At 38.6% G+C, this 21,985-nt stretch overlaps 1 protein-coding gene across 6 annotated transcripts in view; it reads left to right on the top strand.

Moving 5' to 3' along the window:
- The window catches only part of LOC122803960 (F-box only protein 21-like), a 1,078,053-nt gene extending 1,062,706 nt beyond the window's left edge, over positions 1-15,347 (top strand). For all 6 annotated transcript variants that reach the window (XM_044073649.1, XM_044073671.1, XM_044073685.1 and 3 more), the window contains one exon: positions 13,391-15,347. In XM_044073649.1, the coding sequence (XP_043929584.1) occupies positions 13,391-13,486 (96 nt within the window). In that variant the 3' untranslated portion in view covers positions 13,487-15,347. The remainder of the gene's footprint in view (positions 1-13,390) is intronic.
- The last annotated feature ends 6,638 nt before the right edge of the window (positions 15,348-21,985 follow it).

Below are 21,985 nucleotides of genomic sequence, written 5' to 3'. Positions count from 1 at the left end.
TCTGATTTTTCACAAAGACAAAGTTGTGTTATGTACTAATCCATCATTCATGCTTAAAGTCATTTCTTAATTTACTTTGAATCAAGCCATCAGTCTCCCAGTATTTTATCCTGATCTAGAAATCAAGGGAGAAAAGATTATACATACCTTGGATGAGCACAAGCTGCTCAGATACTATCTTGATGGAACAAAGCCCTTTAGGAATGCTAAACAGCAGTTTGTCTTCTCTATGAAGGGCTAAGAAAGGTCATCCTGTCTGTAAGCAAACTTTTGCATGTTGGATGTCCTCTGCTGTTGCTTTCTGTTACTCCCACCATAGTAAATCTCTTCCTGGGAAGGTTAAGACTCACTTGACTAGAGGCTTACCCTATTTGATGGCATATTGGAAAGGGTGGACTCTAGAAGCACTCTAGAGGTAGCATTCTCTGTTCATACCTTCACAAAGCAGTACAAACTGGATTCCTTTTCAAGCTGCAGAGCAGGCTTTGCTAGGACCATTTTCTAGGGGCTCCTGGATCCTTATCCTCTCCCCTCCCAGTTTGGGTAAGCTTTGGGAGTCTACCCAAAATCCAACTGATGCAATACCCCAAGTATACTCCAGAGAATGTTTTATCAGTTAGCAAATGTTGGAAGTGTGACAGGGAAGAAAGACGTAATTGGGAACATATTTTCTGGGAGTGCAGTGGGTTGGCGGACTTTAAGGATTCCCTGTAGGATGCACTGTCGGAGATGCTGGGTAGGCAGATTGGTGTGACGAGGGATATGATTTTTCTGAGCTATGATACAGAATTGGAATTTCCTAGACATGGTAAGGCCTTGCTGTGTCTATAATTATGGTGGCTGCCGAAAAAGCAATTACTAGAAAATGTATGAGTCCTCCAGGTACTCTGCCACAGGGTGCCCTGTCTGAAGAGCAGTCATAGGATGAGTGCTGGCATTTCTGTACCAGAGTCCCTTGCTATCCTTCTGATTCCTGGAGTAGGACTGCTTAGTGTACTGAAATAACAAACAACTGTTTTGCTTCTTGTTTGCTCTTTAGTAAAGTATCTTTGCCTTTGGGACCAAACAGTTATGGTTCATCATATGGGGCATTCAAGAAGCATGCCTTAAAGTTGTCCACAAAAATACTTTGTAGAAAAGAAACGAGCCATTTTTTCAGCTTAGTTTATATATAATGATGAGAGTCCCACGGTCTATATATTTACAAAGAGGGCAAGGTTCAGGTAACAACTATCAACCCAGTAGTTTATTGTATGTATGTATATATATATATATATATATATATATATATATATATATAGATATAGATAGATATTATCTTCGATATATTTTGTATATATTGTTATGCTGTATTTTTAATCAGTTTTTAAACTCTGGGTTTAATATACAATGTTTTATGCTTGCATATTCAAGAACATCTTGTTCGTGTATAGTGGCCCGTTGTATGTTTAGTTGGACCATGTCAGATGGCGATGGTTTTTACAATGTTTTATAATGTTATGTGATTCTTTATGAATGTTTTAGTTTTTAAAAAGTGCCTTTTGGTAAGAACGCCGATGGATTTTTCTAGTTGAATGTAACTTGCTTATGACACTAAGGTTTTATCATTTGTTTGAAACTTTGTTGATTGGGCTTGGAGCCTACCTAATTTGTATGATTACTTGATTGGCTAATTGTTTATAATATATAAAGCATGTTTTTTTGTCCTAGAGTTTGTCTGAAGAAGTTGGAGTATTTGCTCTTACAAAAGCGCTCACAGTAAACAACAATAAATTGTGGTTTGTGTTCCTGAAGCCGGCTCGTTTCTTTTTTACAAAGTTTTTTTGTGTGAGCAGTGTTCAGTGTTGTCCACAAAAATCACACATGTGTGATGGCACATTGCTGTGACAGTGTCTGCAGCTCTCTCACTGACCCATTGGCTGCATTAGACAATAGCCTCATGATCAAAAGCTGAGCTTCCATTATATTCCTTGTGTCTGCTTTTGGAGTTCTCCAAAGGGAATCTAGCATATGTTTGCCTAGATCACTTTGGAACAGATTAATACGAGATACTCCCTCAGAGAAAAAATTCCCAAGGCATATATTTGCTTTCCAAGTCAGTCTGCTGTCCTAGATTCCCTATTAGGAGGATGGATCATAGAGTTTTATTGCAATATTTTTTTTCTTTCTGGCTGCTGCAATCACAAGGGAATCTATCAGAAGTCCTTAATTCAGTAGGGACAATATTTGAGGGGGTCTTAAAAATTTGTCTGGTTTCCAGGAGTTGGGTTATACTACATTAGGATTTTGCCATGTTGTCTCTGCCGGTAGGTCACTAAGGCAGCCGGAGGGTGAGACTGACCAGGAATTAAATGGGTCACCTCTAAAGGCCTCAGTGAATGTTTCTGCATCCAGGGATGGGGTGTCATTGGGTCATGTCTCATCATTTCCATAACTTCTCTAAAGGTGGAGTTTTCTGGGAACTATAGGGAGAACCTTCCCCTTCATTAGTGCCTGCATCCTGCATGAGAGATTCCGTACAGGACTTTAAGTATCCTCTGTTCCACTTACAATTCTTGTGCACTTCAGATGGGGTGGGGAGAGTCTCCTGAAGATCCAGAAGTGTCCAAGTGCCATTATTGAAGGGAGGGAGATATCAAGGCCTTTAGAACTAGGCAGTCCAGGGGACTCTTGGTGAGGACTGAAAGCTTCAGATGGACTGGGATGTAAGGGCAGATCCAGTAAGTAAGACTAACTCCTTTCCACATAAGCTGGCAGGCCAAAATCCTCTTGAATGTAGGTTGAAACAGAGAACACAGAAGAAGTCAGCACGTCTGCCATCTCTAAATCTGCAGGTGATGAGGCCAGTGATCGGGTAACTGTGTTTCCCATGCCAGTTGGGTCCAATACAGGGAAACAGAAAGTTTACCCCGCAGATCACTTCAGTGGCTGTGCTGGACAGAGGCACAGGGAACTAATCTAAGGGGGGGTGATGAAAGCAAACACATTCTGGCTAGGCTTATATGCCTTCGGGCAGATAGCCTAGTACCTACCTATGAACCTATGAACATTTTGAGCACTGAAAAGAACTTCCCCTCCAGATGGCAATCCATGATGGCCAATAATCCTGTTTTGCCATCAATAGTGGTCCAAGTCTAACTGCTCCTCAAATGAAACTGCCATAAAATATATAAAAGTAAATGGAAAATATTTTCTCAGTTAGCTTTTGATAAAGGTTTGGACCCCCTTTCCAGCCCTGATACCTTTTATTCTTCAGTTCTTGCCAGATTATTTTGACTCTAGGACCAGTTATTGTATGTTTAAGATCTCACTAGTAGCCATTTCCAAATCTAGTTTTGCACTGTAGCTCTATAGACTTCCTTAAAGTGCTCTTAAGAGTACCCATTAAAGATCCTACCTCACAAATGCTTCATACTCTTACAGAACTCCCAGTCAACCCTGTTCTTCTTCCTTCTTGAAGTACCTCTCCAGGGTGACTCTACTTTTAGTTGCAGTTACCTCTTCAAAAGGATTTCTGAACTGCATTTATTATCTTGTGAACAACCATACTTGATTTTCCATAGAGACAGAGTTTTCCTCAAATCTAACACTTGATTTGTCCTTAAAGTAGATTCAGAGACATCCTAGAACTTGTCAGTTTTCTTCCTCAGTCATTTTAACAAAAGAGACTACCAGCTCCACCCACTGGATGTGCATCATCAATTAAGGTTACATCTTCACAGAACAAAATCCATAAGAAAAAGTGAGTAGCTTTTCTAACACAAGCCAAACCAGGAACCACAGTTACCTTATCTAGATAGCTATCAGATTACATCTCCTTTATTTACTTTTCCAAAGGCCTAATAAAAGCAAAGCTCATTGTAAAGTTCAATTTCAACCTCAGGTGTGGCTGCTATCTTTGCTGAAGCAACTTGGTCAACAAGGCCCACCTTTGTCATGCATTATAAGCATGTTGTTATTTATGTCAAGGGGTAGAGCTGATTTTGGTTCCACCGTTCTTAAGGTTTTCGTGCTACAATGCCACCGGAGATGAAAGTAGCTGAGGATTTTGACACAACTATCAAGATGGATGGAGGGAGACAATATGAAAGTTATGTACTTAATATGACAGATCATTATTTTCCCTGTCCATCTCAACATCCTGCCAACCATCTCCTTATGAAATTGGCACTTTCCTTTCTGCAGTTACCTAGTAGACCATAGGGTGACATACAAGAGTGGATGAAGATGCACACAGGTGGATTATATCTTATGTAGAAGGGCCAATATGAAGGAGATTGGAGACTGTAAAGTGGTGGTAGGGGAAAGTGTAGTTAGGCAGCATAGGATGGTGGTTTGTAGGATGACATTGGTGATCAAGAAGAGGAGGAGGATGAGTGTGAGGGCAGCACCAAGGATCAAATGGTGGAAATTGAAAAAGGGTAATTGTGAGGTGATGTTCAGGGAAGAGTTAAGACAGGCACTGGGTGGCAGTGAAGAGTTACCGAATAGCTGGGTAACTACAGCAGAGCTAGTAAGAGAGATGGCTAGAAGGGTGCTTGGTGTGACATCTGGAAAGAGGAAGGAGGACAAGGAGACCTGGTGGTGGAATGAAGAAGTACAGGAGAGTATACAGAGAAAGAGGTTGGCGAAGAAGAAGTGGGATTGTCAAAGAGATGAAGAAAGTAGACAAGAGTATAAGGAGATGAGGTGCATGGCAAAGAGAGAGGTGGCGAAGGCTAAGGATAAAGTGTATGAAGAGTTGTATAAAAGGTTGGACACTAAGTAGGGAGAAAAGGACCTGTACCGATTGGCTAGACAGAGGGACCGAGCTAGTAAAGATGTGCAGCAGGTAAGGGTGATAAAGGATAATGAGGGAAACGTACTCACAAGTGAGGAGAGTGTGTTGAGCAGATGGAAAGAGTACTTTGAGGGATTGATGAATGAAGAGAATGAGAGGGAGAGAAGGTTGGATGATGTGCTGATAGTGAATCATGAAGTGCAGTGGATTAGCAAGGAGGAAGTAAGGATAGCTATGAAGAGGATGAAGAACGGAAAGGCTGTTGGTCCAGATGACATACCTGTGGAAGCATGGAGGTGTTTAGGTGAAATGGCAGTGGAGTTTTTAACTAGATTGTTTAATGAAATTTTGGAAAGTGAGAGGATGCCTGAGGAATGGAGAAAAAGTGTTTTGGTACCGATTTTTAAGAATAAGGGTGATGTGCAGAGCTGTAGTAACTACAGAGGGATTAAACTGATCAGTCACAGCATGAAGTTATGGGAAAGAGTAGTGGAAGCTAGGTTAAGAAGGGAGGTGATGATTAGTGATCAGCAGTATGGTTTCATGCCAGGAAAGAGCACTACAGATACAATGTTTGCTCTGAGAGTGTTGATGGAGAAGTACAGAGAAGGTCAGAAGGAGTTGCATTGTGTCTTTGTGGATTTAGAGAAAGCATATGACAGGGTGCCTAGAGAGGAGTTGTGGTATTGTATGAGGAAGTCGGGAGTGTCAGAGAAGTATGTAAGAGTGGTACAAGATATGTACGAGGGTAGTGTGACAGCGGTGAGGTCTGCGGTGGGAGTGATGGATGCGTTTAAGGTGGAGGTGGGATTACATCAAGGATCAGCTCTGAGCCCTTTCTTATTTGCAATGGTGATGGACAGGTTGACAGACGAGATCAGACAGGAGTCCCCGTGGACTATGATGTTTGCAGATGACATTGTGATCTGTAGTGAGAGTAGGGAACAGGTGAAGAAGACCCTGGAGAGGTGGAGATATGCTCTAGAGAGAAGAGCAATGAAGGTCAGCAGGACTAAGACAGAATATATGTGTGTGAATGAGAGGAAGGATAGAGGAATGGTGAGGATGCAGGGAGTAGAGATGGCGAAGGTGAATGAGTTTAAGTACTTGGGATCAACAGTTCAGAGTAATGGTGAGTGTGGAAGAGAGGTGAAGAAGAGAGTACAGGCAGGATGGAGTGGATGGAGAAGAGTGTCAGGAGTAATTTGTGACAGACGGGTACCAGTAAGAGTGAAAGGGAAGGTCTACAAGAGGGTAGTGAGACCAGCTATGTTATACGGGTTGGAGACAGTGGCATTGACAAAAAGGCAGGAGTCAGAGCTTGACGTGGCAGAGTTGAAGATGTTAAGATTTGCACTGGGTGTGACGCGGATGGACAGGATTAGGAATAAGTATATTAGAGGGTCAGCCCAGGTTGGAAGGTTTGGAGACAAAGCCAGAGAGGCAAGATTACATTGGTTTGGACATGTGCTGAGGAGGGATGCAGAATATATTGGGAAAAAGATGCTAAGGATGAAGCTGCCAGGTAACAGGAAAAGAGGAAGGCCTAAGATAAAGTTTATGGATGTGGTGAGAGAGGATATGCAGGTGGTTGGTGTGACAGAGCAAGATGTAGAGGACAGGAGGAAATGGAAACAGATGATCTGCTGTGGCGACCCCTAACGGGAGCAGCCGAAAGAAGAAGAAGTTACCTAGTAGACCTAAGCCTGAAGCCTTACTGCTTGCCATATTTTGTCCAGTGCCTTAGTACTCTATTTAGGACAAACTCAGAGACAAGCATGGAACAACGACACTGTAGGTGATGGGAGATCTTGAGCTGCGGAGTAGCATCTGTGTTTGCTGGCTCAGATCTGCCACAAGAACAGGTAACTCAACCATTGGAATTTACTGAGAGGGACATTAAAGATCTATTGTGCTAAGTTATGTACTTACCTTCACTCCAAAATGTGCAGTGAATCTTGTCTTTACTGAAGATGAGCCTCTGTATCAGGTGGTTAGAGCAGACAGGAGTGTTCCTAGTTTTAAGGGCCTTTGAAAAAAATCTTCTGGAGCCTTTTCCTAATCTAGTCTGATAGTGTTATCTAAACAAGCAAGGTTGTACTCACTTTGCAGAGATTTGATGCTTGTCTGGCAGAGGTTCACATCCCTGAGAAAGTGAATGAACTAGTGGATGACCTGATCTGTTTGAGAAGTATTCTGAAGATATGAATTCAGAGGCAGTGCCTTTTTGGGTTTTTGCAGGATTTAGGCACTCCAGACTTAGACTGCTTTCTTATTTGTGAGAATTCAGTCCTTCCTCTCTTTTGCTCATTTTAAGTGGCCCAAGGACAAGATAGTGTTTGATTTATCTTTTTCCCATTGTCAGGATATTCTTATGTGCATTTCTGCCATTCCTTCTGATTCTACATCACGAAGTTCAGGGAAGAAATATAAAAACTCATTCTCCTTTCTCCTTGATGGCTGAGAAGGAAATGATTTTAGTGCCCCTTTCTCCTCATTATATAGAAAATTCTCCTAGTCCAATCCCACAATGTTCTCCACAGCTTGTATGATAGCTGGTTTCACTTCAGGGCTTGGCTTCTTATATAGATCCCCTTGATCCTTCTAGATTTGCTGGCTGATGTCTTGGAGGTTATTTAAGCTACTAGGAAGCCCTCCCACTGGCAGGAGTGTTCTTCTACTGGAAACAGTTCTCAGATTGGGTGTAGCTTGTACCTCTCTGTTCATTCAGCCCACACATAGTCTTGACTTAACTTAAGAGACTTGCATGACTTTTGCCTCAGTTATTTTGTAGTCAAGGGGCATGTATTAGCTGCCTGCACACTTGTGGCATCATGATGTGCAGGATTGTAGCTCAGTAGAGGCTGATGAAAGCATTTTTTTTTAAAGTAGTGCTACATCTCTGTCCTCATTAGAAGATTCCCTCTCCCTCATAGGAATTAATCTTGCATGGTTGGCATGCTTGTATACCCACCATTTGAGTCTAATAGCTTGGTGGCACTGAAGTTTGTTTCTTGAGAGATGCTTTTCTTTGTAGCTAGCACTTCTGTTTATAGCATTGTGGTCCTTTTGACTCATATATATAGGTATGTGAATCATAGTGATATCCCTTTCTATTTGTGGGTAATAAACCCACATTTCTTTCTAAAGATGGTTTGTAGTTTCTGATTTATTAATGCCCTGTTTTTTTCTTATGGGGCAGAAAGTAGACAAGAGATGGCCCTTAAGACCCTGAATGTGCATGGCAGCTTTGGTATTACTTGATGGAGTTTAGGAAGATGTGGTAGTTGTTAATCTCCTTTGTACCAAAGATGGAAGGGCTTAGTAAGATACTTTTCAGGTAGATTCCCAACCTCATTAATTTTTATCGTCAGGCAGCTAATGACTCATTTGCAAATGCTGTGGTGAAACCTTATTCCACTAGATGAGTGGCTGTCTCCAGCCATTCTTCTAGAATGTCTCCACTGCTAACATCTACACTCTGGGTACTTGGTATGTATTTGTACTCCTCTCCTGTATTCAACCTTCTCCTTCTGCCATGTTCAGTACTGATTGCTTTTCAACCAAACTAGGACCTATTAAGGAGAGTCTTTCATAGATCTAACAGTAATACTCTCCCTCCATCCCCTGTGGGTAGTTGTTTGTCCAACAAACCCAGCTGCTGGGTTTCCGTCAGCTACATGGGTCTATATTATGTTGTTGAAAGATGTGTTCAGCGAACACATCTTCATCGAAACATAAACAGCAAACAAAGGAATCACCAAACAGCCACTTCAGTGATTTTTTTTCCCAGGGAAAAAATTTGCTAGGCCGAAGAAACACAACACAAATGTACAAACCCTACAAAGTGGGGGGCTTTTCCGCCCCACACCCCATAATTAAATATATCACACTACAGTCGGGAAAAGGGCAAATCCCTGATGACGGCCAAGCATATTTTCCTCTGGGAAAAAAATTGCTGAAGTGGCCATTCAGTGATTCCTTTGTTCTCTGTTTATGTGTAGATGAAAACGTGTTCGCTGAACATGTCTTTTGACAATATTATGCAGACCCCAGGTACATATGTACTTATCTGTTAACTGGTTATTAACTTGGCTTTCAAATCTTCACAGTTATTTTTTAAAATGAAGGAAGGTGCATGTTAGTGAAACTTGTGCTCGTAGCCAGAGTATTACAGCACTGCATACATTCTTACAGGTGTATAGACATCTTCAAATGTGGGCCTTCTAAAATTTTTGCTATGTGGGCATTGGTGGGGAAGATAAACCTAACAATGGACTTTTTAAGGAGGATTTTCTCTTACATTAACTTGTAGGATGATAATGTATCTGTTACTTATTGCCACAGGAGATTGCCATTAGAAGTTCAGTCTTTGAATGGATGGAGGTTTACACAGAACTCTAGTCAGTTTAAATGAGGTTGGAATGGGCCAGTGATTATTATTGACAAGTGGGCTTAGTGCATGGGGAATGAGAATTGTTGCATTAGTTTCTATTTGGATGTGGGAAGAAAAGTTACCAACATCTTTTGCTGTAGTGTCCTGGGGGTTTGGTGTCTACAACTGTTTTTCAGTATTTGGTTAATTTAGTTTTTTTTTTTGGGGGGGGGGGCTGCTGTAACTGAAAACAGACTGGAGGAGTGGTTAGTGCTGCTAAAACATGTTTTGGATAAATATTCTGTACATCACATTTTCTAGTGCATTCCATGGATTCCTCTATCAGTGACAGACGTATTTATGAATCACACCTTGTTGCAGCTGCTTAAGATCATCTGCAAGTGCATTGTGGCATAAGATGTAAGGACAGCAAAAATTTAAGAAGTGTGATTAGCCATGACAGTAGTCTTGCCAAACACATGGTTTGGTTAAGGGGCTGTGTACAGTGTAAGGACTTCAAGAATCTGGTGCTTATTAGCTTGGTGTTTCAGTATGAAAAATTATGCATTATGGTTGAGTACAGGAATACATAAAATGTCCTTGATATGCTCACAAAGCAATAAATGCATAATCAGTAAAATGTTGACTTTTAAATTCCTGCAGTTAGCATTTTTAGTATTTTTTTCATCTTTAATTTCCTCCAACATATCCAACTCACCCTCAACTTAGGAACTTTGAATTAAAAGTTGAACATGAAATAAGAAATCATTTGACAACAAGAACTTTTCATTCAAATTTAACCCAGGAAGAAAAAAACACTTTGAGAGTCATTAGTGAAAATCACAATCTGAGGGTAATGAAACCTGACAAAGGAGGAGGGGTTGTGGTCATGGAAACAATACAATATGAAGGGAAAATGTTGGACTTACTAAATGATTCAGACAAATACACTAGGGTATCCATCAGTGAATTTAGCATACAGAAGGATTCACTGTTTACTATATGACATGTTAATGCAAGGTTCCATAGATCAAAACACTTACAAATTTTTGGTTGTGGACAAACCAAAAATTCCCTGCAGGATACCCAAAGTCCACAAAATGCCTGTGACCCGCCTAAGACCAATTGTGTCAGCGGAAGGATCAATTACAGCTCCCCTAGCCAAGTTTGTTGATCACAAGATCAAACATGTACTCGAGGGATGTGAAAATGTTCTAAAAGACTCTTGGGATTTACTGAGAAGAATTAAACCCTCAATATACAGTGAAACACCTGCTTTGGAACCATGGACGTGATTGATTTGTTTGGTTGTATCCCCCATGATTTAGGCCTTTCTTGGTTTGAAGAAAAATTAATTGAAAGTAAAAAACTGACACAGACTGATTTCGTTAACACTTTAACATTCATGGAAATTGTATTAAAAAACAATTTCATCTACTTCCAAGGGGAGTACTTCAAACAAGAAAAGGGTTATGTGGTGCACACTGTGCACCCACATATGCCAATATTATAATGGCCTTTTGGGAAGAAACTTTTCTTCTCAATTCTCCTTTGATGAATGAATGCTCCCTTTATACTAGGTATCTAGATGATTTGTGTTTTTTTTGGAGTGGCAGTGAAGAAAATTTCAACAACCTTTTGACCTTCGTCAACAACACCTCCACATTTTGAAATTTACTAGTAACTTTGACAAACAGACATTAAAATATCTTGATGTTCACATAGAGAAAAAGAGGGAACCTGTCATCAAGAATTTTCAGGAAAGAAACCTTCTCCAACTCTTATTTGCACTACACCAGTTGCCATCCCCCACCAGAAAAAAGGGGTGTTGTAAGGGCAATTGGTTAGGTGTAGCAGAATGACCTCTGATAACAAAGTTTTTCTTGAAGAAACTGAACTGTTAAAGAATCTTTTACCCAGAGAGGGTACCCTCTAGAGATGTTCAACAAGGTGTTGGAGGAAGTCAATACAAAAGAGCAGACACTTTTGCCCTATTTTAGGAAGGAAGAAATATTGACCCACAATTTAGGTTCAGCGGGCAATTTAGCTGAAAAGGGGACAGGATTAATAACTACCTTTAGCGAACAATCAGCTTTTGTCAGGAACATATTTTCTAGAGAATGGGATAGCTTTTCAAAATTTTCAGATCTTGAATCTATCTTTGATAAAGAACTAACCCATGTATATCGGAAAAGTATCAAGAATTACCTTGAAGCAGGGATGAAAAACAACAAGTGTAATAACCAAGAAAAATCCAAGAAAGGATTACAAAAGTGTGGGAGATGTAATTATTGTACCTACCTGATCTGTGGGGAAAGTATGGTTTTAGAAGCAAGGAAAATGACCATACATTTAAATTCATTTGCTAACTGTGACACCAAAGGCATCATATATTTAGCTGTTTGCAAAAATGTCCCTCTTTCTCGTTGGAAAGAGCGAGACTCAGACAGAGAATATCACTTATATGATGTCAGGGTGAAGAAAGAAAAAGTGCATTGAGTAAACATTCAATAAAATGCAACACCACAGGTTACTCATTTTTGTATTGGAAGTGGTTCCCACTAATCCAAGAGTTGGAATGTGGAGACACTCATTGAGTATAAAGAATTGTATTGGCAGCTCTTTTGGATGCAAACGTAATTTTGGGCTCAATGATATGGTATCATTGGCCAGTTTTGAAGATGAGAGCTGCCAAGCTTTAACTCAAAGAAGTTTTTTCAGTTTTCGTTTTATTGTTATGATATTTTATACAGATTGCAAACAAACAAGTGTTTCTTTGGCTACTCAAGGTCTCAGCGTATGGAATTCATTCAATGGCCACAAGATGGTGCTTTGTTGTTATTTCAGATCCAAAAGCCCAAATCAAGCACAACACAGAAACATTTTAAAAGTTTTATTTAAATGTTTTTAAATGTATTAAAGGTTTTAAATTCTTAGACAAATTATAATAAAAAGGGTATAAGTTGGGATTATATGTTTTTAGAGAATTGGACTTATTTATTTAGTTTTACATAGTTTTTATGAATTAATCATTCAATTAAATGAACCTTAATTGAATGTGTTAAAGGATTGGACAACAGACCTATGACTAAATTCAAACAGCATATAAAAGCATTTCAGTTTTAAAATGGATGTATAACTGATGAAGTTGGCGGCGTAAAACGGTATGTGGATACGTTATTTTGTTTTGCTTGTTTTTATTTGATCCAGTCTTTGTTGTGGAGTGGTTCAAAGTGCTTATTAAAAGCAATTTTACCTTGGAGCTTCGATTTATTTGTGCCTGGTGGAGTTCTCATCACACTTTTTCTCTCACACACTGTCAAATTGCTTTGACTGTTAAGTCACTTTGTATTATAACACCCTTCCCTCTTCCTACAGGTCCATATTGCCCCCCGATATGGAGATACCCCCTTAGGTGGACATTTCACATTAACAGAATATCTCATGTATTATAGCATTCTTAATGACCTCTTGTTTGTTTGCACAAGATTCACCATTTCTTTAGCATCTGACAGGCATACTGCTATTGGAGCTTTAGAGCTAGGTTCCATTGAGCTGACATGCTGTTGGTACCCCCAGCTGGAATACACTGCACTCATTGAAGGACTGTACCTTTCTAGTTCCATTGAATTATTTCCATTATCTGTTAATCTATCAGATGTTGCTCAGGTTGCAACCCTCTCCTTTGACTGAATGAGATAGCGTCCTCCAATCCTTTTTTACCTTGCTTATCCAGCACTTACTGAAGCACATACAGTACTACAACCTCTGTACACTAGACTGTGTTTTTTGCCTTTTGATAACTTCTCATTAGTCTGGCAGCTCAGCTCAAGAGATTAAGGCTATGAGCTGCCAATAGTCTTCATCTTATCCTGTAGTACTGAGTTTGGTTCCTTTATTCTCCTTTTGTTTGCTGTGTGGCTGTGAGCAAGTCACTCAGTCAAACAATGCTGTGAAAATGGACCTCAACCCAACAGGCCAAATTGATGAGCCAAAACATATCTGCTGGACAAATTGGTGTGCAAAAATATACATATAAAATAATTGTAATAGTCAGTAGACAGATATAGATTTCAAGTGTTTCTCTTTTTGCCAAGAAGTAAGGGGGGGCAGACAAAATGCCATCTCATCTGTACTGAATTTCAGGTTATACAGGCTTGTAATTCAAAACTGTATGCAAGAAATGTATCATATACTTCACTTACTGACTTTGCATTGTAACTTTCTTTTCACAGGTAAGGAATCCAAGCTTGAAATTGTATTTCAGTGGATTCAGTGGATCAAAGTATGCCATGCTGCCATCACTAAGACGCATCTACCCTCATGACTGAGAGAGGGAGAGAAACACGCTTTCTTAAAGAAACAAAGTCACAATGACTGAGCTAAAGTTTATTTTAAAAATAGCTTAAACTGACTTATGTTTGACTACTGTAGCCATACTGATCAATGAAAAATTGTCAGTTATAAATGGAGGCTTGATAGTTTTGAACATTAATTTATTTGAGTAATGAAGTGTTATCAAGATATAAACCACCATAAATATTTTCAGATATCCCAGCCACATCTACCATCACTGAGAGAGTAAGTTTTTGAGGTTTGAAAATGAGGTATTTTTACTGTTTATGTATTTTTATTTTTTAAGTGAGGGTCTGCAGGCCTACTTGACCTTACCAAAGCGTAGTATTGTGGATTTGACACTAGCAGATACTGCTGTCACTGACTGCTGATGGTGGTTGGAAGCATAGTTAAAACAGCAGCTCTAAATAATGCAGAAATGCAAAGCACAACTCTCAAAGCTTAAAAGCTCCTTTCTAAAGTTTTTGCTGATATGCAAACTTACTGCAGTCCTCACACTCTTAGTACTTTATAACACCCCCAAGATTTTACAGCTTTGGGGAAGATGTATTCCCTCTTCTCTGATGTTGTGCAGTGTCACAGTTTTATATTTAGTTTTGGGTGTGTGCAAGGGAGGGAATGGTAATAAAGCAAGCCTTGGCTCTCCTGTATCTGTTGTCTTTTTTGCTACATTAAGGTATACTTTTTTGCTTTGTGCTTTTCCTGTAACAGTCTCTGAAATTCTCATATCAATAGTTTCATATTCAAATCATCAGTTTGGTTGGGTATACATTAATTTGATGCACTGTAAACCATTCTGATTTTAAATTAAAATGTAATATGCATCATTCTTGTGTGTTTAGCAGTTGACTGTTACAGAGTTTAGAGCAGTTACTGGCATGTTAAGCAATCGGTGGCATCACTTAACATTTATTAAATGGTATTTGAACATAGTTGTGTTTAAATGCCATTCATTTCTAATAAGATAAGTTAAACATTAAAATATAAAAATATTTCTAGGACTACTGTTTTCTCAGGAAGACTGTAATAAGTTAATAAAGTTAACATTTGTTGTGTACATATGTTGGTATATGTTTCACCCTTGTCACTTAATTTATTTTTTTAAAACACAAACACGCAGTAAAAATTGTAGTAGCTTATGATTTCTTCTTTTACATGCTCCTGTTACGTAAGACTGTGTCTTAGAAGTTACATTGCATTGTTTTGGCATGATGTGATTGCAGATTTCTGCAGTTGCAATATAGCTGCAAGCAGCTTATTTTGCATGGCTGCTTTCCTGCACAAAAGCTGTAGTAGTTTCATTCCTTTGCTTTTTATAATGTTTCCATGAGGCAAAATGAAGTTACAATAATTGTGTACGAATGAAAATTTTTATATGTAGCTGTACAAACTCAGGAAATCTAATTGGTCAGCAGACCATAGCCATCATGATAACCATGGTGAGTCTCACTCTAAATCAGCCAAAGTGGGAAAAACATGATTAGAAATTGGTGATTGTAAAATAGCAGCAAGGCACTCCAGGACTGTATGTTGTTGTGTAAAGTATCGTTTCACCTCTTGATATGACCCAGATAGGATTGTATTGAACAGTAAATAACATATACTCTGTTGTGCCTTATTGCTTGATCTGTGTCTCCTAAACTTGTAAATACTGCTTAAATGCAAAGGACAGAATTGATAGCACAAAGTAATCTCATTAGTTATAATACAATTTAGATGTTTTGGTACAAAAAGATTTTTAATAACTTTGTATCTAAAAACATATATAGTCTACATATGGTACATCACTGACACTTTTGTTCATTGTGAAGTATTAAATTTGTGTAATGCCTTGAAGTTCTTTGTAAATTGCTTGATTTTTGAGATAGTCCTGAAGTATGACATTATTGTCTGTTTTTGTAATTACCACTGTAAATAAGTATTTAATACCTCAAGAAACAGTATCGACTTGAACCAGCTTGTGCTGCCTTACTTTTATTAGTGGAATTATACTTTGGAAAGTTTTAAAGAAAGTTTAAAAATATTTAGTTTTGGAAGTGTGAGTACCCATGACCTGAGACATGTTAATTATAGTACAAAAATTGTCTGTGGCATTAGACCCATTTAATAAAAAGAATGATTTGATGTTGTCATTTTCATTCATTCCTCTGTGAATGGGTTTGTATCCTATCTTCGGATCCAACTTGGCCAATTTATAAAGATTCCAAGGTCCAAATCTTGAGCTCCTCCTTTACCCACAATGCACCTGCCTACAACAAATCCGTTTGCTGATATATATATATATATATATATATATATATATATATATATATATATATATGTATATATATAAAACAGTGCTATGACAGGAAAGCTATAGCTGAAAGATCAGGTGCTGAAACAGGAACTATGGTTCTTAACAACACTTCCTGTAGGTCTCTCCCAAAGTCAAGTACAGGGGGAAGGAGGGCATGAAGTTGAGGAAGAATGAAAATGGGCAACACAGATGGAACGTTATGGTGCATACATAACTTTATCTGATATTTTCATTTTCATTCGTTCCTCAACGTATGGAACAGAGTCCTCAGCTACAATAACCGTGGGTGGCCCATATGAAAGGCTGTTCTGGTGCACCACGGAACCAAAGGCAGCTGTAGTTCTGGAAATAATGTTCAATTTGTAATGCACAATAAAGGTATGAGTATTAGACCAAATGTGGCAGTTGCACAAATATCATCAATAGTGGCTCTAGCCCTAAAGGCTGCCTATGTAGACATTGACCTGGTTAAATGTGCTTTTGGTTGTTTTGGTAAGGGAATACCTTTCAAGGAATAAACATAGGCTGTACAATCTGTAATTCAGGTGATGTAAGGTTTAACATCTACTTCACTGAACTTGTTTACAGTGCCTGAGTGGGGTATTATGTTGAATGCTTTGACCAAGTTTAGGTAGGCAATGTGTACCATCTTGCCGTCATCCATTACTTTGGTGACGTTTTTGAAGAAGTTCACCAAGCTGAGTAGGCATGACCTGTCTTTTAAAAAAAAACTGAGTTGGATCTGTTGTTTCTAGGTTTCCTATATCATCATTTAACATATCAATGATTATTGTTTCCATGGGTTTACATATTAAACTTGTCAGGCATATGGGTCGATAGTTCCTCTGATCGGTGGATGGTCCGCTTTTGTGCATTCAAATAATTATTTCAGTTCTTTGTTCAACACAAACCTATTTGGAGGCTATGGTTACATGGTGATTTTGGTGGACTAGGTAGTCCATATTTCATGCTATTAAGGAGGCATCCTGGGATATTATCACCACTCATTGATGTGGTGTTCTTGACCTTGGAGAGTGCTTTGAAGGACCTGTTCCTCACTGATGCTAGGGAGAGTTATGGTTTTGGGTATTTCCTGAGGGGTTTCTGGGTGGAAGGGGCAAAATTAGACCTAAATCTGTTGGCAAGTAGATTTGCTACATCTTTCAGCTCAGTACATGTGGCTCTATTTACAATTAATTTAGTACATTGTTCTATATTTTCTTGGAGGTTGCAGACTTAGCTGAGGAAAGCTTTGTTATTGTCCTTGCCCAGGGATGCCATTTGAACCTCAACTTTGGCTTTGCTAGAGTTGATAATCCCCCTGAGTTATTTATTTAGTTTGATGAGGAACCTCTTACCTTGCTGGTCATTTCATCTTCTAATTATTGCCATGATTTTCATCTTTTTGTTGTACAACATATTGATACCAGAGTAACTTGTTTTTGGAGTTAGTCCTGTGCTTGTTATGGGTGGGAACAGCTGTCTTTATGCAGCTTTTAATACGATTATACTAGGGTTTTCATGAACAATTTTCCATAGGCAGTGGTGTTGTCAGGGTTTGGGTTTGGGACTTGGAATTTTGATAAGGTGTCACTTAATAGTTTTGGTATTCCTAGGTATGTTTGGAAGCTATGAGGGAAAACTGATAAAGATCTGGAAAGTTTTGTTTAACAGTATTTTAAGAGGAGGAGAAGCACCAGTATCCTGGAAGAAAGCAATGGTGGCTGTTAATACTTAAATAGGGTAAAGACCCATCAGGTCCAGCTTCATACAAGCCCATTTCAATCCTAAACCATGGTTATACAGTGTTTATGTCTATAACAGATAAAAGAATAGCAGAGGTGATGCCAAAATATAGACATAGATCAATGTGGTTTTGTGGAAGGGTGGCAAACATTTGACAACATTAACAGAACATTGATGATCCAGGTGGAAGCTGAATGTAAGAAAATAACACTGTTACTGGTGGGTCTTGATGCAGAGAAAGCATTTGACAGAGTAAGCTGGGAGTTTATGAGCATGGCAATGGAAGCGTTTGCATTCCCTGATAAAATTGCACAGTTGATTAGGAAGTTATATGAGGGATCAGAGGCGAAAATGAAAGTAGTTGGGTTCCTCGCTGGTAATTTCTGTTTGAGCAGAGGAACCAGGCAAGGGTGTCTGCTTTTTTCTTTGTTATTTGGACTATATTTAGAACCATTGGCAAAGAAAATAAGAGACTCAGAAATTCACCGATATAATTGGTATGATAGTCAAGAAAAGCTGTCTCTTTTTGCATATGATATGATTTTGTACCTGATATAACCAGAAAAGGGCATATCAGTGTTGTGGAACATTTTGACGCAGTTTCAAATATTTTCGAGATCCAAAATTAATGAAGCTAAAACAAAGGCAATAGCTGTAAATTATGTATCCACACACAAATTGGTACAGCAGTAGCCATATTTATGAGGGCATGATAAAATGAAGTACTTAGTATGGATTAAAAAAAGGATTTTGGTGTGGCAACTAAGGATATGTGGGAAGAGATTAAACAAAAGATAATACAAAAACTGAGAAATTGGAAGCTCTTATATGGTATAGATAGCAAGATACAAGCAACTAAAATGTTTTTAGTCCCTTTAGTTTTATATACAGATCAGGAATATTTTTATCAACCAAAGGAGAAGTTGTGGACAGCAATTAATAAAGAGCTTGAGAATTTTATCTGGGAGGGGAAGATGGCAGGAGTCAAGTGGGATAAGCTCATTTTTCCAGTTGAACAAGGTGGTTTGGGTTTGCTGAATTTGAAGGGATATTTCAGAGCTACACAGTTAAGGCTACTGTACATCGTACAAGCAGAAGCTTATAATTCAAATTGGAAAGGGATGATGATGAAACAGGGGGGAAGCTCAAGAAACAAGGAGAGAAAGGGATTTTGGATGCAGATTCTTAGAGAAAATAACAATAACCATGCAGAATATTATATTCATAACATAGCAGAAAGTATTTTAAGAACTAAGCCAACACAGGAATTAAGAAAGAAGATTCTGCCAATAGGTATGACTGCAATTAGGGATACAGACAATAGGCAAGAGGGGGATGGAATTTATTGGACAAAAGTGGTATAAGAAACAAGGTATTGGGAGCAAATAATTAGAGAGGGAAAGGTAATAGAATGGAAAGAGGCCAAGAATTTATTTGAAGTGCAGGATAGAGATTACCTCCCTTATCAAGGACTGATATCAATTGGGCAAAGAGAAAAAAAAATAGGGGGATCCTTAACAAAAGACCAGCACTGGTAGAGTTTTTATTAGAATCTTGAACAGAAGCTGCTGTTAAAAAAGGAACAATTAGTAGGGCATACAAATTTTTACATGATAACTATAACAATCAATCAGAGGAGGTTAGGATTGTGAAGAGAGATTGGATAAGTAATTCACAAAGAAACAATGGGGGGATACATTTATGTCTCCCAAATATGCAACAAGGTCTAGAAGATTTAGGATTTTTGCTTGGAAGTGTTTACGTAGGTATTTTATACCCCAAATAGACTCCGAAGAATTTTTCCTCAGGTAGACGGCAAATGTTGGAGGTGTGATGGGGAAGAAAGAGGTAATTGGGAACATATTTTGTGGGAGTGTAATGAGTTGGCAGACTTTAAAGATTCCCTGCAAGACGGTCTGTCAGAGATAGTGGGTGAGCAAATTAGTGTAAGTAAGGAAATTTTTTTTTGAGCTATGATACCAAATCGGAATTGCCTAGACATAGTAACGCCTTGGTGAGCCTAATTGTCATTGCTGCCAAAAAAGTAGTTACTGGAAAATGGAAATCAGAGTCTAAACCAACTTTACTAGAAGTAGTGAATATAGTAACAGAGATAAAACAGCTGGAATTGGGATCTTTAGAAAAGGGGAGGAGCAAATTATGTAGAAAAAATGGGAATTGTGGGAACAATATATGCAGAGGAGGAATGAGGTTTAAAAGAAGGCAGGATTTGAATGAGCTATGTAATGTTTGACAATGAGTGGATAGATTAGAAGTGATGTATAATGTTTGCAACTACAATTATGTCAGTATAGTTTGTTTTCAGTTATATAAATGTATGACTGCCTCTGTCATACATAATTTAATAAACATGTTTTTTGTTAAAGAAGTGTTACTTAAAAGCTGGACATTTGCCTTAGAATTATTCTTAAAATTTTCAAGGTTCAGGATTTTATTTTTATTTCAAAGAAAACAGCTTTATGGTCCTTCCTGACAAATGAGGACAATACACTAGAGATGGTGCAGTATTCTCCCATGTTTGTGAAGTCCAGGAAAACAATGTTTGCACCCATGATGAGCATGCATATTAATGGTCATGTATGATTCCGTGAGGTAGTTAAAGTTGAATGAGGAGTGTCTCTAGTACATTTCAGTATGTGTTATGTATTTTCTGGGTCATGGAGGAGGGAGACCTATAGCTTGCAATGATATGATATGTGACTTTGTTTATGGTAATTTGGAGTTGGAGAAGCTCAAGTGCATCTTATTGCTTGAACAGATTTATGGTATGTATGTTTTAATGTAAATTATCTTACCTCCATCTTTCATCCCTTCCTGTACTGTAAGTGATCTGAATTTATGGAAAGCACAGTAGCCCTGCATTGCTATGCTGTCCATAGCTTTAAACTAGGTCTTAGTAACTGCACAAATATAAACATTCTGCAGGTTGTGAAATTTCTTGTTTAGATTCATACATTGAGCAATAACATTTTTATGTGTTACATTGGCTTTGCTGTGCCAGAGGTTTATTAGATTAACAGTGCCTAAAAGAGGCATTATGGGGAGGATGAAATTTTAGCCAATATCCAAAAGCCTAAAGAGGATAGAAACAAACCACCACTGGCCAAACAGCGTTGTCTGTCTAGCATATCTTCCCAGGCTGACAAATGTATTTTTTTCAAGGGATGCCAAAATCTTAGCCAATAGCTACTCAATTATCTTCAGTTGTGATTGACGGGGCCAGCCATAGATGAAACTGAGCACTAGATGGGTAACAATGTTTGCATACTGGTTCCTCCCTGTAGCCCCACTGCTCAACCATTTCTTCTTACCTGATCCCACATCATTGAGAGAGGTTACTTTATGTCTTACATATCAGTTTTCCCTCCATCCTTTTAATACCTCCTGACTGGTCATGATTGTATTAACATAACTATGGAGAAAATAACTAAATTGGGGACTGCTTGGCCCCAGGAATCATGGCATTCTGGATGATCTGAGGTGTATTTTAGAGCTTCCCCCAGTCCTTTGATCTAATGTTCTGAACAGACATTGTGAGCAAAGAAAGTATTCATTTTTCTTTTTTTTTTTTTCAAAGAAGAAATGAGTTGTGTGCAAGGCTTAATATTCAAAGCTGATAAAAATAGTAGCTACTAATAAACTCTGAAGAAAAGTCCTAGGGAGGATATCTAAATTGTATCTGATAATAGTGCCTGCTCCGTTACTCCTCAGAAAAGATAATCACCTTCTCTGTACCCTTGTGGTGTTAGATTTGGATGAAAGTGAATAAAATGGCTTCAGGCATATATTTCAAGTAGTTGATGTGTATGTGCACAGCAGGACTTCTGTCTGTTACCCCAAAAAGACAGCCACCTTCTGTATATCCCTCTGATGTTATAGTGGGCCAAAAGTGGAAAAACAAATGGACATAGTAGTATACTTCACTGTTGTTATCAGGAATATGTTTACAACACACCTTCTTATCCTTAGCCTCAAAATATTGCCACCTATTTGCATATCTGATGTTTGTGAGGAAAGCAAAAAAAAAGCAATCACAGTGCAGCACCCCATCATTTTGCTTCTAGATGGTATGCTGCCCTGTAACAAACACTACTGACCTTCTGTGGACTTCTCTGAGGTTTGATTATGAAGAAAATTAAATGACTGTACTGTCAACAGCCACCACACAATCTATAGTGACATCTGTGAGACCTCTGAGCATGTCTGGTTTTAGACTAGTTGGATCCCAGGGCTGAAGTTTGAGGAATGCCCCCCACCACCAACTCTGTGTTATAATCCCCTTATACAGTTGAGGTTCTGGGTGAAAAACCAGAGCACCTGGTAGCAAAAGATAATACAAAAACTGAGAGATTGAAATCTCTGTTATATAGATATGGATAATAAGGTACAAGCAGTTAAAATTGTTTTAGTC

This window comes from Protopterus annectens, chromosome 1.part1, assembly GCF_019279795.1.
Source record: "Protopterus annectens isolate FY-2018-M chromosome 1.part1, PAN1.0, whole genome shotgun sequence".
Lineage (NCBI taxonomy): Eukaryota > Metazoa > Chordata > Ceratodontiformes > Protopteridae > Protopterus > Protopterus annectens.
This window is presented reverse-complemented; position numbering and strand designations above follow the sequence as displayed.